Source organism: Asterias rubens, chromosome 7 (assembly GCF_902459465.1).
Source record: "Asterias rubens chromosome 7, eAstRub1.3, whole genome shotgun sequence".
Lineage (NCBI taxonomy): Eukaryota > Metazoa > Echinodermata > Asteroidea > Forcipulatida > Asteriidae > Asterias > Asterias rubens.
In genome coordinates, this window is record NC_047068.1 from 21,537,804 (window position 1) to 21,554,075 (window position 16,272).

The following is a 16,272-nucleotide window of genomic DNA, read 5'->3' on the forward strand; positions in this document are numbered from 1 at the left end:
CAGAGCAGTAGCCAAACCCTACAAACAAACAGTTTGTAGGCATAAAGATGTTACATACATGTTCCATTCCATCATGCATTGGATCTGACAGTGCAATCAATGGGTACTGAGGAGATGAAGCCAGGCTGGTCTTATCAAATCATTCTCTAAGTCTTCTAAATGTTCCATTGAACTGAATTGATGTTACTCACTCTTGTTGATGTGTTTGTTTTAGATGTTCCATTCCATCATGCATTGGATCTGACAGTGCAATCAATGGGTACTGAGGAGATGAAGCCAGGCTGGTCTTATCAAATCATTCTCTAAGTCTTCTAAATGTTCCATTGAACTGAATTGATGTTACTCACTCTTGTTGATGTGTTTGTTTTAGATGTTCCATTCCATCATGCATTGGATCTGACAGTGCAATCAATGGGTACTGAGGAAATGAAGCCAGGCTGGTCTTATGAAATCATTCTCTAGTCTTCTAATGTTCAATTGAACTTAATTGAATTGAAGGAATTGAATTGATGTTACTCACTCTTGTTGATGTTTGTTTTAGATGTTCCATTCCATCATGCATTGGATCTGACAGTGCAATCAATGGGTACTGAGGAAATGAAGCCAGGCTGGTCTTATCAAATCATTCTCTTCTTCTAGATAATCCATTGAACTTAACTGAATTGAATGAACTGAATGATGTTACTCACTCTGTTGATGTGTTTGTTTTAGATGTTCCATTCCATCATGCATTGGATCTGACAGTGCAATCAATGGGTACTGAGGAAATGAAGCCAGGCTGGTCTTATCAAATCATTCTCTATATCTTCTTCAGGGACAGTGGAGACCCATCTCTGGGTAAGTTAGCAGACATTTATTCCATCAGCAGTATACAAAGTTGTTTTTTTTGCTGTCTTTGTTTTGGATGCTGTCACGAAGTGCCTGGTGTTCCTCTGGGACGTGGCTGTGACTTGTTTTTTTTAATTTGGATCTTCTGTGAAAATAAAGTAAATAAATAAATAAACAGAATAGTAAACAAATAAGTAAAACATATATTTTTTTAAATATCTGTTTCACTTATTTACTTACTTTTCTGTTTAGCTAAGGGAATCAATGTGTGGTGAAGAGGTTTCAACTAGTGGTTTAATCCCAACGAGGCCTGGTTCTTGATAATTTTACCGAGACGAAGTCGAGGTAAATTATCAAGAACCAGGCCTCGGCGGGTTTAAACCACTAGTTGAAAATCGATTGAACACACTTTGATTCCCATTCATAAATACCTTATTGGTCAAAAACATCATCACATTTTGGTCAAAAGTAAAATAAATGCAAAAATTATAATTGTCAAATGATTCTTCAACACAACACCCCTCCAGCTATGAAATGGTAAAGCCCTCTGCCACTCTCGGGGTAAACAACTCCTTATAAGGGAATGCTGTGTGCGTTACGCGCGTATCGCGTGATGTGGCACAGCTGTTTCAGCCGTTGCTCTCGCCCAATAGGAATGAAAAAACTGTCTTATAAGAACAGGTGCAAGGTTGCGTGTCACGCCCATGAATTAACCACTTTTTACCGGTCATAAACAAAGGTTTATACACACCCACGTGAGGAATAGGAATAGCGAAACTGTCTGAGGTATTATGAATATTTATTGACTTTATTTGTTTTGTTTGTTCATTTGTTTAGTGATTTATTTATGTATTTAATTATTCATTGATGATTATGATTAATAGTAAGTTAATTTATTATTATTGTTCATTTATTTGTCTTCTTTTTATCCTAATGTTTTGTAGCTTTGCAGTTTATGTATTGTATTTTCTGTACTTGATCAGTACATCGGTTTAAAAAAAATACCATTTTAACTCCTGTATTGTGATTAAAATTATTTTAACATCTTCAGATCTTCATGATTTCAACTGCAACCCTGCATCAGACAGTCACAGTGTGGTCAAATATCTCCCTATCTAACGACTCCCAGACGAGATGCTTTTTCCAAAGTGAAATTCTGACATGTGAGTAACTTTCTATAATAATGATAATAATAGTGGCTTCTAATAATAGGACTCAAATTCATTGCATAGTGGTGCTCATGGCACTCTAACGTTATTATCATTTATCCTGCAAGGTATGTGGAGCTATGTTTGAATTATGACCCCTTTTTCCTTACATATCACCATATAAAGGTGCTGCAGCGCAGTATGCAGCCAATCAATCCAGGAATACATGGGGGGACCTCTTCTCTTAAATTCATTCGTCAGAAATTTACTATTTTTGTGTTGAATAAAAGGAGAGCATTCAGAGCAGACAACTACATGTATTTCAGTTTGCAGTATCAGGGTTTTCATGCTCAAGTTGGGCATAAACATCCTAAGACCAAAGACTTGTTGACAAGATCAGAGTTGAAGTCAGAAGAGAAACTTACACAGTTTGAACTGTTTAAAGTTTTTGAACAACACAAGACCACTGGAACATCTTAAACCAAGTAAGGTTTTATGGTTAGTAATTTTTTGAGTTATTTCCCAAACAGAAATCCATCTACCATTATTTTGGTCAATCGTTTATTTCAGTCACCTGTCCACTCAGAGTGATACTCCCAGAGTGCTACATGTCGGAATCAACCATGAGATAGTGACGGCAATCTCGGACGACGGTACAAGCATCAAAGGATCGGAAATGTCATCCGACCAGCGCTTTCATCCTATGAGTTACATCTTCACACCATCTCTGTTCACCTGCCTTGCTATCAGCGATGGGAAGATGAATGGCTAAGCAAGGGATGCCAGGTAAAATGTTCATAGCCTGGGAGGGGAGGGGGATTTCAGGAGAGATGCAGAGACGCCAACTCTCCCTGATTCTTCAGAATTTTCCCAGAACATAAACCATTCTTTTTATGTTCTGATTAGCAAGTTTAAAAGTCTCCCCTGATTCTGGAAACTACAATGTAGTTGCCTACTTTATTGAATGTAGTTCTAAATATCTTCCTGATTGTTGGACTACTTTCTGAATTCAAGATGCAACAGTTGGCAGCTCTGTGGATGTAGCCCCTTTAGAAAAATTAACCCAGCTTCTGCTTTTTATGAAGGCACATTGAATCAATTGCTGCACACTCCAGGAAAATATATTGGTGTGTTATTAAGCGCACTGGACTCGAGCTCTGGGGCCTTTTTCAAACCTTGGCTTGGGCTCCAGCTCAGTCTTAGGCTCCGGGTGCTTCATACGAAGCTCTACTTTTATCCTGCATCAGGTTTGAGAAGGCCCCTAATCTTTCAGATCTGCAGAGTATATGTTTGAGGGCTGGTCTTGACACTTGTGTCTTTGAACAGTATATCGCAAAAGTTACTGTCACTAAATGTGTCTTTTTGTCTTTCAGGATTGTAAAACAGTGCCAACAAGTCTTTTCACAATACTATTAAAGAAGTAACCTAGTTACAATGAAAAGACAAAATATTCCTAGAGAATTTGTTTCCTTTCAGGTTGGTGAAAACAGCACCTCAGCATTGACCCAGTGCCTGTGCACCCATCTTACAACGTTCGGTTCAGGCTTCAAGATCCCCATCAATAAGATTGATCTGTCTGACTCTGCCTTCTTGAAGCTACATGAGAACCCTGTAGTCTTCATCTTCATGGTCTGCTGCCTCTGTCTCTACTTCCTGGTCATCATCTGGGCTCGTAAAGCGGATAAGAGAGACATACTAAAGGTCTGGCAGATTCCTTTGAATAGATGTTACTATGTATGCATATAATAGTGCAAATCAAAAAAGCTCATTTATTTTTATTTTTATTTATTTGTTATCTACTATAGGGAAACCTATTAGTGAAACACTGTTTTCAGAGGTGCCCAGCAACTACAAACATTAAAAATAGAAGAGGAAAAAAATTGTTTTAATAAAGACTACGGATATACGACAACAGCACAAAAACTTTACGACAAGAAAAATATACAATAGAGACACAGATTAAAAATCTGGTCCAGCCTGGAAATACACCACATGCCCCATATAATAAAATTCAAATTTTTGTACTGAACTTTAAAACTTCCTACATGTACAGTGCATGGCAAGGTATGGGGAGGAAATGGATAGCTTTACCAGCACTGGGCACCTTTGTTAAAGACTAGTCTTCTCACTTGGTGTATCTCAACATATGCACTAAATAACAAAACTGTGAAAATTTGAATTCAATTGGTTGTAGAAGTTGCAAGATAATATTAAAGAATAAGACACCATTGTCATACGAAGTTGTGTGCTTTCTCAAAATCTACTTCTGAGGTCTCAAAATCAAATTCGTGCTACAGTAAGCACAGACATTTGCTTACCGATATTTGCATAGCAGCTCAATGCAATTGGCCCTGCACCACCAGTAATAACTGTTGTGCTTCATTTCCTGCAGGCTGGCGTTACACCTCTTCCAGATAACGATCCTCGTCACCACTACCACTATGAAATAACAGTCTACACTGGTTTGAAACGGAATGCAGGTAAGCACTAAAAGGCACATGACACCTTTTGTAATTGTCAAAGACAAGTATTCTAGATCCAAACATATGCATGAAAAAACAAATCTGTGAAAACTTTGACTTAATTGGTTGTCGAATTTGCAAGAGAAAATTTGTTTGCTGTATACCTACATGTAATCTGACATTAAGGGAGAAATTAGTGTCCAGTGCCTTCCCAGACAGCATGCACAATTTGGGCCAATGTTGGCACATATGTAGTTTTGTTGGTACATGGTCGATGTCGGTTGAATTACATTGGGCCGACGATGACCCAATGTGAGAAAAAAAGTTGTAGCTTCCTTCTTTAAAAGCATGTGCACTGGACCAACACCACTGGCTCTCGGTTGGCATAATAAGAAAGTTTAATAAATGTTGGCCCATACCTGGCCCAAATTGGCCTGTGATAAGAGAAGTCACAGTGGGCCCTCTGTTGGCGCAGTTATTATTATTGATGATCTTATCTACGTTGGCCCCAATTGCTAAAGTTATGTAATTGGGTCAAACATTGGCATCGGTACTATAAATTTAAGTTGAGAATAAATTCAATCATTTAAAAAAATCATTGTACTTGGCAAGTTTGTGTTTGTGGTATGCAGGTGAAAATATACATGTATCAAGAGCACTGTTTATGGTGTGGATGTAAAGAGAAAATAATTATTCATAAATACCTGAAGACAGTTTTGCTATTCCTATTGTTGGAGAGCGCGTCACGTGGGTGTGTATAAACCCTTGTTTATGACCAGTAAAAAGTGTTGAAACATGGGCGTGATACGCGAGCTTGCACCTGTTCTTATAAGACAGTTTCTTCATTCCTATTGGTCAAGAGCAACGGCTGAAACAGTTGTGCCTCATCATGCGATACGCGCGACGCGCTCAGCATTCCCTTATGAGGAGTTGTTTACCCGAGGGCGACGAAAGGCTTTACCACTTCATAGCTGGAGGGGTGTTGTGTTGAAAGAAATCATTGAACAGTTATAATTTTTGCATTTATTTTACTTTTTGACCATAAAGTGTTGATGTTTTTGACCGAAAAGGTATTTATGAATGGGAATCAAAGTGTTTTGAATCAGTTTTCAACTAGTGGTTTAAACCCGCCGAGGCCTGGTTCTTGATAATTTACCTCGACTTTGTCTCGGTTAAATTATTGTTTACTCAGGAGACAAAAATTATTTTAACAAGGTAAAAGGTGTTCACCAGTTTTTTTACATGACTCTCCTGAAAACATCGCTCTGTAATTTCATTTTTTTTCCCCATCTAAATCTTAATGACTAATAAAGCTGAAACACCTACAGGTAAATTATATTACATACATCTTCATTCACAGTGATAAGGAGTTCATCCGTGACCAAAAACAACAGGCCCCAAAACCCTTTAATCAAACTAAAACTACAATTGCTCATGCAATGGCTGACTAAAACGATTTCAGGTTGGCTACCGATGTCGAGCCATTGTTGGTTGTGGATCGGAAGCCAACATTGGCAGTAAGTTTGAAGTTGATGATGCACCAACGATGGCTAAAGGTCAGCATAGTTGTTGTTGGTGTTACATTGAAAGCCCATGAGGCATGTGTAGCTAACCATGTTGGTGTATGTTGCTCCAACGGTGGCTAAAAATTGGCTGCGGTTTCAAGTTGGCTAGCCATTATTGGTTTTGGGCCTTGTACAACCCAGATAGCAAGCACATGTTGGCCCAATGTTGGCACATGGTTTTGTTAGTACACCGTCAGTGTCGGTTAAAGGGACACACCGGCTCACCATTTACGCAATTTAGTGCGGGGAATTATTTTTATTGGTCGTTTTCAAATTTTAGGAACTACAGCAACCGTCTTCCTCTTGATTGGTGGCGAGCAAGGCGACAGTGCTCCACGCATCTTGCGAGACCCGAAACGCAAGGTCTTCCAGAAAGGGGGCGTGGACACCTTCCTTCTGGCGAGTCCCGTGGCTCTTGGTAACCTGAATCACGTCCGGGTCTGGCATGGCAACCAGGGCAAGAACCCCTCCTGGTACGCATTTGCATTTGTATTTTATGTATTTTTTTTAATAAATATTTGTAAACATTTTGGCCTCTGGCTGTAATGATGTTATTATAAATTAACCATTTCAATGTGCTGTATTTTTTACCGCGTGAGGGCACTCTCAATAGTATTTTTATCATTTCAGGGGGTATACGCGATTTCGCCTGCATGCTTTTAATAGGCATTCTGTCACTTTTGTTGCCCAAGTTTTCGTTTGCTTTTGAGGTGGGTAATAACTGTTTTGGGTATGAATGAGTATACCCCCCAGAAGTGATGCAAATATGTTTGAGAGCGCTCATAAGCCCATTTAAATTCCTTTTAAAACCATTTCAATTCAATTCAGGTACCTGAATAGACTCATGATCAAAGATCTACGTACGGATAGAACATTTTACTTCATGGCCAATACCTGGCTTGCAGTGGAAGAAGGAGATGGAATGGTGAGATTTGGTTTTTATTGAGATGGGGAAATTGATTAAATCAACTGATTTTGTAAACATGTCTGCATACATTTTGTTTAACAGCTACCTGAGCGGTATGTTTTTAACGGAAATGGTTTTTTAACTTGTTTATAATGCACTTGTTCACCATTTTAATGTAACTTTGATATGTGTAAAAATCAGGCCCCAACCTAAAGGTTTGAAAAACTAAAAACACTTCTGCCATTGATGGCGCGCGTCAAAGGACAATGCCGCTGACGTCATTTGTGGGAGTTTGCTTTGCTTATACCTCCATGCTGCAACAAAGCGGCTTTACAAATTGGAGCTCCCAACTTTGACGTTTTGAGAGTGCAGTGAGCACTGGAAAAGGGTATTCGAAATGATTGGTTTTTTTACACAATTAAAATCTATTTATAATCATGTGACTCGATTTCCTTGTTCATTGAAAACATTTGAAACGAAATTCAGCAAAGTTCACAACTTGACATTTTCACTCAAGCAGGTCTTTAAGGGGTTTGGCCATAACTCCCAGTATCTTAAAAACAACTTTCTCCTATACTTACCAGGGATGAAAATGATTTGTTGTGAAATCCGACTGTAAGGACCAAATTCTAGGCCAAGCAGAGTTTTTGTAAAGTTTAAGAGTTGCAGACTTATGCAAATTAGTTGTGCCTGCTTGAGTGAACATTGACCTCTGGCAGTGCTATAGCATGGTAAGGTGTGGCTCACTAGCCTACAGGAGTTCATACAGTGAACATATGTGTTAAGTCTATAGTGGCCAGGCAGACAGTGTGGCAATTTGTGCTGTTACTTTTGGTGAGTTAAATCTTTTGCTTTGTTTCATTTTAGTAAATGTGGAATATACTGTGCTTATTTATATTTGATACTGTCATTCCAGAGATTTGAGAGACCTTTAATCAGTAAACTTTGATGTACTTTGGAAGCTCATTTTAGGATTTTGTGCAAGTATTCACAGTAGTAGATTTTCCAAATTTCAATTGTACTACATTTTATTGTTTTTCCAATTGTGTTCCCCCTTTCACACTGCAAGGATTAATGATTTAAAACAGCTAATTTGTTCCAAAGTTTATTTATTTCCTGTTAAACAATATATTTATAAGTGTTATTTATTTGTGGTTTATTACAGCTAATCGGTTTATGCGGTTTGCGGTTTACAGTTTCACGGTTTCATAGAGATTACAGAAGTTTGGAAGTAGATGTTTTGTGTTGGAATTGAGAAGCTGGATCCAATAAACTGATATTAGCAAACAACAAATTGTGTGTTGATTCGAACTTTGAGCTGGACCACTATATCATTAGCAAAAAGACAGTTGTAATTTGGCATTGACAATGACGTCCAAACGTAAGAAGAAAGCTACACAGAAAGGTGCTGCCTATAATAAAGAGTTCAAGTACAAGCGATTAGGAGAGGCTTGGAGAGCTGCTAAATTGAAGTCTGATTCCCTTCGAGACAAGTTGGGAACCAATCCGTCTCTTGATGAAACAAAGGACGCATATAAGGAATGGATGGATGTCTTTGAGGAGTTCATGAAATGTTATGATGATTACTGCCAGTGGCTGAGTGACGTTGAACGTCTACAATTTGAGGAGGATTGGTACACGGATAAGGAGGTCTGGCTTTCAAATGTAAACCAAAAGATTCAAGAGTGGTTGGTCAAGCAAGAAGCTCCAATGTCGTCAAAATCATCTAGATCATCAAAACGGTCAAAAGCATCCCAGTTACTCATCGAAGAAGAGCAGAAGAAAGTAGAGCTACTCACACGCCAGAAGGCTTTGAAAGCGATGCAAGCTCTTGAGATTGAAAAGATGAAGTTGAAACAACTAGAAGAAGAAATTGAGATAAAAACTGAAGTTGCTGTGGCCGAGGCGAAATGTAAGGTCTTGGAGAAGTTAGAAAAGTCAAGCAGAAATTGTAGTGAAGTTACAAGGGCCTCGGATGGGGGATCTGATATGAATGCGGGTGCAGCCGTAAAAGAAACCAAACCTGACATATCCAAAGATGCTACAGGGGATGGTGAAAGGCCAAGTTCAGAGAAAGCCTCGGAGACTGCAGCTCATTGGATGGACTCCTTCGAGAAATTCTTAGATCAATATGACGTTGCTGCTCTAAATAAACAACCTCCAAAACCTGAGCCTAAGACCGCCGGTACTCCACTGTTACAGCAACCGGCAAGTCAGCCTCGACAAGAAGTCCCTGATGTCAGTGGTGTACAACAAATCGTTGATGGTGTTGCACAGCCTCGTCAGTCCACAGGTAGACAACGTCAAGATTCTGTCGATGAGGATGTACAGCCCACAAGCCACCAAGATGGGGTGGCAGTGATTAAAGATGACGTGGGTGGTCAATCCGTGAATGAGATGATTAGGCATTTGCAACGACCAAAAATCGAGTTGGAAAGATTCAGCGGTGAGGCGATTGAGTATAAGCGCTTTATGAGGATGTTTAGCGCCAGAATTGCTAAGTTGTGTGACACTGACGATGAGCGGCTTTATTACCTCGAGCAGTTTACTACAGGCGAGGCACACCAAATAGTTACTGGATACAGCTATCTGGATGGCCCTACTGGCTACGCAGCAGCCGTCAAGGAGCTGACAGAACGATATGGAAATCCGGAGGTGATAGCTAATGCATTCATCAAGAAAGCTGCTTCATGGCCGCAAATCAAGGCAGATAACCCGAAGGCTCTCGATGGTTTTGCAATCTTTCTTCAGGAGTGTGAGAGTGCCGTCAAATGCGTTGGTAGTTTGCAGTACTTGGAGCATAGTGAGAACATCAAGTCCATGGTGATGAAGCTACCTTACAATTATCACGACAGATGGAGGTCTCGTGTGCAGCAGTGCAAGTACAAAGGAGAAATGGTAAAGTTTCATCATCTAGTAGAATTTGTCAGGTTCGAGTCCAAGAAGGTTAACGACCCTGTTTATGGTAGAGATGCTTTGTCAACCACAAACCAGAAGAAACCCGCCAATCGTTGTGACACCAGGCCTAAAATCACCATGGCAACAAGTGAAACTACGGATCTCAATACTGCTAAGGATGTTGACAAGGTGTGTTGGTTTTGTGGTGGTTCACATTTGTTGATAGGATGCTCCAAATTGCGAGAACAACCCTGGAGTGAGCGCATCGAGTTTCTGAGAAAGCGGCGTCTTTGTTTTAGTTGTCTTAAGATGGGGCACATGAAGAGGACATGCAACAGGAAGGCTACATGTGATGTTTGCAGGGGTCGACACCCTACTCTTCTTCACATAAATCAGAATGATACTTCAAGGCCTGCACAGTTTTCAAGAAACGTGAGAGATTCAAGTGCCATGGCTGGGAGTAACATCGGTTGTGAGTATACCAACGTAGCATGTGACAACGAAAACGAGAACCAATGTACGATGGCTATCGTCCCAGTTCGTGTGAGGCTTGCTCATGGGTTAAATGATGTTGTGACTTATGCATTCCTGGATCCTGGAAGTAGTGTGTCATTCTGCAGTGAATCTCTGATGAAGAAGTTATGTGGCGTGGGCAGACGAATGCACATTAGACTGGACACCATGGGAGAGCCACACAACATGGATACTTACTTGGTTGAAGGCTTAGAAGTACGGTGTCTAAATGGTAGTCCTACAGTCAAAGTCAATATTCCGAGGGTCTACACCAAGGATAAACTTCCTGTTAAGCGACATCATATACCTACTCACGATGACGTTTCTCACTGGAAACACTTGAAAGATGTCTATATGCCACAAATCAATGCTGGCATCGACCTATTGATTGGTAACAATGTTCCTGATGCATACTCACCATTGGAAGTTAGAACGGGACCGCCGGGTAGCCCCCATGCAACAAAGACAGCACTTGGATGGATTGCTTGGAATGTTGTGAGGTCAGTTCGGAATTGTCAACCATTCTCTGTGAATTTTGTGGATGTTGCTGCTAAAAGGTACGAGGAGATCAAGAAGCTCAACATGTTAGTAAGAGAAAGCCTCAACTACGACTTTCCAGAACGTACGATCGACGACAAACGGGAATGGTCCCACGAAGACAAGTCATTCATGGAGAAGGTTGGCGGCTCATGCAAGTTTGTCGAAGGTCACTACCAAATTAGTCTGCCATTCAAGAAAGATGTACGTCTGCCTGACAATTCTGCTATGGCATTGAAGCGTCTGGTAAGCCTGGAGAGGAAGTTGAAGGGGAATCAAAAGTTCCACCACGATTACAATCTCTTCATATCGAACGTCCTGGACAAAGGATATGCTGAAGAAGTGCCCGCAGCTGAGGTAGACACGCAAGATGGGCGAGTTTGGTACATACCCCACCATGGCGTATATCATCCTAGAAAACCCAACAAGGTTAGAGTTGTTTTTGATTGTACAGCCAGTTATAATGGAGTTGCACTAAATGATCTTCTTCTTCCTGGTCCGAACTTGACAAATCATCTTATCGGTGTCTTGCTGAGATTTAGACAGGAAAGTGTGGCCATAATGGGTGATATTGAGTCAATGTTCTACCAAGTTCACGTCCCCAAGCAGGAGAGGAACTATTTGCGTTTTTATTGGTGGCCGAATGGAGATTTAAGTGAGGAGCCTACACCCTATCGAATGAAGGTTCATCTCTTTGGTGCTGTGTCATCTCCATCGTGCTCGAACTACGCCTTAAGGCTCACAGCACTGAGCGATACCGACAAAGGCAACACTGTAGCAGTGGAGACAATTTTGAGAAATTTCTATGTTGATGACTGCTTGAAGTCGGTCAAGTCCACAGAAGATGCAGTTGATCTGATCACCAAACTGACAGCACTTTGTAAGAAAGGAGGGTTTAATCTAACCAAATGGATCAGCAATGACGATGCTGTGATGCAAGCCGTGCCTGCAAGTGACTCTACTAAAAGGCCCAAGCTAGATGTGAATCACTCCTTTCAACAGATGCTTCATGAAAGAGCATTGGGTGTTAGCTGGGATGTGAAATCGGATTCGTTGGGCTTTAAGATTTCAGTGACGACCAAGGATCCTACGAGAAGGAACATCTTGTCAATCGTAAGCTCAGTTTATGATCCTTTGGGATTTGCTTGTCCTGTCATTCTACCAGTCAAAAACCTGCTGCAGAAGTTGTGTAAGGAGAATATCGAGTGGGATGCCGAAGTTACAGGAAATGACTTGCGTGTTTGGATTCAATGGTTGACGGATCTTCCAAAGCTTGAGGAAATGGTGGTACCGAGATGCTATAAGCCGTTGAAGTTTGAGGCTGCCGAACGTCAGATACACAACTTCAGTGATGCTAGCGATTGTGGTTATGGGGTCGTGTCCTATCTACGTCAGGTAACTACTAAGGGACATATTCACTGCTCCTTTTTGGGCGCAAGGTCTAGAGTCGCTCCTCTAAAAAAGGTGACTGTGCCACGAATGGAGTTGACAGCAGCGACCGTGGCAGTTCGCATAAACAAGATGCTGGAGGATGAGTTGGATGATCAGATACACGACACATTTTTCTGGACAGATAGTACTGCAGTTCTGAAATACATCTCCAATGATACGACCCGTCTCCACACATTCGTAGCCAACAGAGTGCAAGTGATCAGGGAAGGTTCTAATGTTAGTCAGTGGAGATATATAGAGACAAAGGTGAACCCAGCGGATGATGCCTCGAGGGGGCTACGGGTCAACAATTTCTTGAGTAATCAACGCTGGCTGAAGGGTCCCGAGTTCTTATGGAAAAATGAAGAACATTGGCCGAGCCAGGCTCTGATTCAAAGTGATGTGGACGACCCAGAAGTCAAAGCAGTGAGTGGTGCAGTCGTCGCTGATGAATCATCCTCAATATACGACGGGTTGCTGACCAAATATTCCAGCTGGAACCAACTTAGACGAGTGATGGCTTGGGTGTTGTTTGCGGAGCGCAAATTCTTACAACTTAAGACACAGCAAAGTGACACCAAGCGTGAAGACAAAATGGTTCCTGTAGTTCACCTGACTCCTGACATGCTCGAGGCCGCTGAGGTTGCTTTGGTTAAGTATGTTCAAGGAAAGGCCTTTTCAGATGAGCTGAGTTGTCTACAAGGCGCTAAGGGAGCAAATCAAAGTGTTGCTAAATCTAGCCCCGTCTACAAGCTAAGTCCGATATTAGTAGATGGAATCATGAGAGTTGGAGGACGAATTGACAGAGCAGTCTTTCTTCAGTTCAGCGCAAGACATCAAATAATTCTACCAAAGGATTCACCGGTGTCAATGTTGCTACTCTACGAGGCACATAGAAATGTAGGTCACCAAGGAAAAAATGCGATGCTTGCACATGTGAGAAGAAAGTACTGGATACTTGGAGCAACTGGTGCCTCCAAGAAGATTGCATACAGATGTGTGACCTGTAGGAAGTATCAGAGCAGGCCAGTCGAGCAAATGATGGCAAACCTACCAACTGAGCGTCTTGAAGCTAACCAGCCTCCATTCACTAACACAGGCATGGATTACTTTGGGCCGCTGATGGTGAAACGTGGCAGAGCAGCAGTGAAACGGTATGGAGTAATATTTACATGTCTTTCTTCTCGTGCAGTTCACCTTGAAGTTGCTTTCTCGCTCGACACTGATTCTGCAGTAAACGCAATTCGAAGGTTTGTGGCCCGACGAGGAATGGTTAAGTTTATCAGGTCAGATAATGGCACAAATCTGGTGGGAGCAGAGAAGGAGTTACGGCAGGAGCTAGCTAAGCTTAAGCAATCCAGTATAAGAGATACCCTGTGTGATAAAGGCATCAAGTGGGAATTCAACCCTCCTACAGGATCTCACTTTGGGGGAGTGTGGGAGAGATTAATTCGTTCGGTGAGAAAGATAATGTATGGACTGTTGTATGAGCTTAAGCACCGACTTGACGATGAAGGCCTACACACGTTGCTATGTGAAGTAGAAGCCGTCCTGAATAGCCGTCCAATAACCGCTTCTTCAACACAATCGGATGACCTGAGAGCGCTGACGCCAAACGACTTGTTGCTAGCTCATGGTACAGGTGCTCCTCCTGGTGAATTCTCCAAGGATGATTGTTATGCACGCAAGCGATGGCGGAGAGTCCAGTATCTTGTTGACCTATTTTGGAAAAGATGGTTGTCTGAATATCTACCTCTCCTTCAAGAGCGTCAGAAGTGGCTGAAACCAAGACGGAATGTCAAAATTGGTGACATCGTCCTGCTAATTGACAACGCACCAAGAGGATCATGGGCCTTGGGAAGAGTCGTTAGCACTAAGGAGGACTCCAAGGGTCTGGTACGTATGGTTAAAGTGAAAACAGCCACTTCATTGATGGAACGACCAGTGCAGAAGCTTTGCTTAATTCTGGAAGCCGACTGTGATGGCTAGATTCTCAATGAACTGTCTGAAAGTTACGCAAGTCAGTGAACAATTTTGAACTCAGTTTGGACATTTGAACTCGATTTGGACATTATTGAACTATTTTGGACTTTGTTTTAAATTTGGTCTTATATTAATGTTTTATTTCATTGTGTAGAGCCACAATTGAGGGGCGGGGATGTAAGGACCAAATTCTAGGCCAAGCAGAGTTTTTGTAAAGTTTAAGAGTTGCAGACTTATGCAAATTAGTTGTGCCTGCTTGAGTGAACATTGACCTCTGGCAGTGCTATAGCATGGTAAGGTGTGGCTCACTAGCCTACAGGAGTTCATACAGTGAACATATGTGTTAAGTCTATAGTGGCCAGGCAGACAGTGTGGCAATTTGTGCTGTTACTTTTGGTGAGTTAAATCTTTTGCTTTGTTTCATTTTAGTAAATGTGGAATATACTGTGCTTATTTATATTTGATACTGTCATTCCAGAGATTTGAGAGACCTTTAATCAGTAAACTTTGATGTACTTTGGAAGCTCATTTTAGGATTTTGTGCAAGTATTCACAGTAGTAGATTTTCCAAATTTCAATTGTACTACATTTTATTGTTTTTCCAATTGTGTTCCCCCTTTCACACTGCAAGGATTAATGATTTAAAACAGCTAATTTGTTCCAAAGTTTATTTATTTCCTGTTAAACAATATATTTATAAGTGTTATTTATTTGTGGTTTATTACAGCTAATCGGTTTATGCGGTTTGCGGTTTACAGTTTCACGGTTTCATAGAGATTACAGAAGTTTGGAAGTAGATGTTTTGTGTTGGAATTGAGAAGCTGGATCCAATAAACTGATATTAGCAAACAACAAATTGTGTGTTGATTCGAACTTTGAGCTGGACCACTATACCGACTTTTAAACATCAGCCTGGTCATGAAAATCGGCTGTTATTTTGTCCACATGTTAGCAATAACTTGCTCTTTGATCTACTTCTCTAGTGGTGAGGATACTGTTCCTAAAAGCTTTGTGAAATCTATAACTCCAGTGGTTATCAAAAGGTCTAAAATGCCATTGTTTCAACATATCTCCTTAAATTTGGATCCTAGTTTCTGACATATTTGACTCCCACCCTTGACTTGCACAAGTTTGAGTGTTTTCAAAATCCAACTGAAATATTTGTTATTAAAAAAGTGGCCAATGTTGCTTGTATTATTTTTAGAAACAATATTGCAAATCAATGAATCTATTTAAAAAGTATGTTGATACTTTTACACACACTGCAGATTGAGCGCGTCGTGCCAGTAGCCGGCCGCAGTGAGTTGACCAGCTTCGGCCATCTCTTCTACTCCAAGACGCGACGAAACCTCAGCGATGGCCACATCTGGTTCTCCATCTTTACCCGTCCCGTGAAGAGCAAGTTCACGCGTGTGCAGAGAACAACTTGCTGTCTGTCTCTACTGTTCTGTACAATGATGGCCAATATTCTCTTCTACAATCAGGATTTTGAAGCAATGGAGGGCAACCAGGTATTGAAATGCATCAATCTCTTTCTTGTGTCCTTTTCAACAAGTGTTTAAACCATTCTCATCTGTACTTAGCTTTTTCTGTACTTAAATTGTTCACACGGATGAGTGTAAACTTTTCAGTCATGCGATCATCTTGCAACTGACTAAACCAGCCTTCTTTCAAACAGAATCATTTGTCAGAGGAGATCTGGCACTGGCATCAAGTCTACCAAAAGAAGAAACTTTCAGATAAGCAAAAAATTGTATGCAAATTTTGAATACCAATGCAACATTTTACTTTTAAGATGTTAATAAAATAATAATAATAAAGCGCCTTTAACAAAAGTTTTAAAGCGCTGTACAGAGCATCTACGAATAAACACAAATAATAATAACTAAGCATAAAAGCAAATGAGCTTTCGCTTTGAAGGATTTAAGAGATGATGCCTGAGGGATGTGAAGAGGTAGATTGATCCATAATTGTGTGACTGTGAATGCTCGATGGCCATA

At 40.8% G+C, this 16,272-nt stretch overlaps 1 protein-coding gene across 1 annotated transcript; it reads left to right on the plus strand.

Moving 5' to 3' along the window:
• Positions 1-8,278: 8,278 nt before the first annotated feature.
• On the plus strand, positions 8,279-14,278 carry LOC117292878. The gene has a single exon (XM_033775046.1). The coding sequence runs from the start codon at positions 8,279-8,281 to the stop codon at positions 14,276-14,278; it is 6,000 nt and encodes a 1,999-aa protein (XP_033630937.1).
• The last annotated feature ends 1,994 nt before the right edge of the window (positions 14,279-16,272 follow it).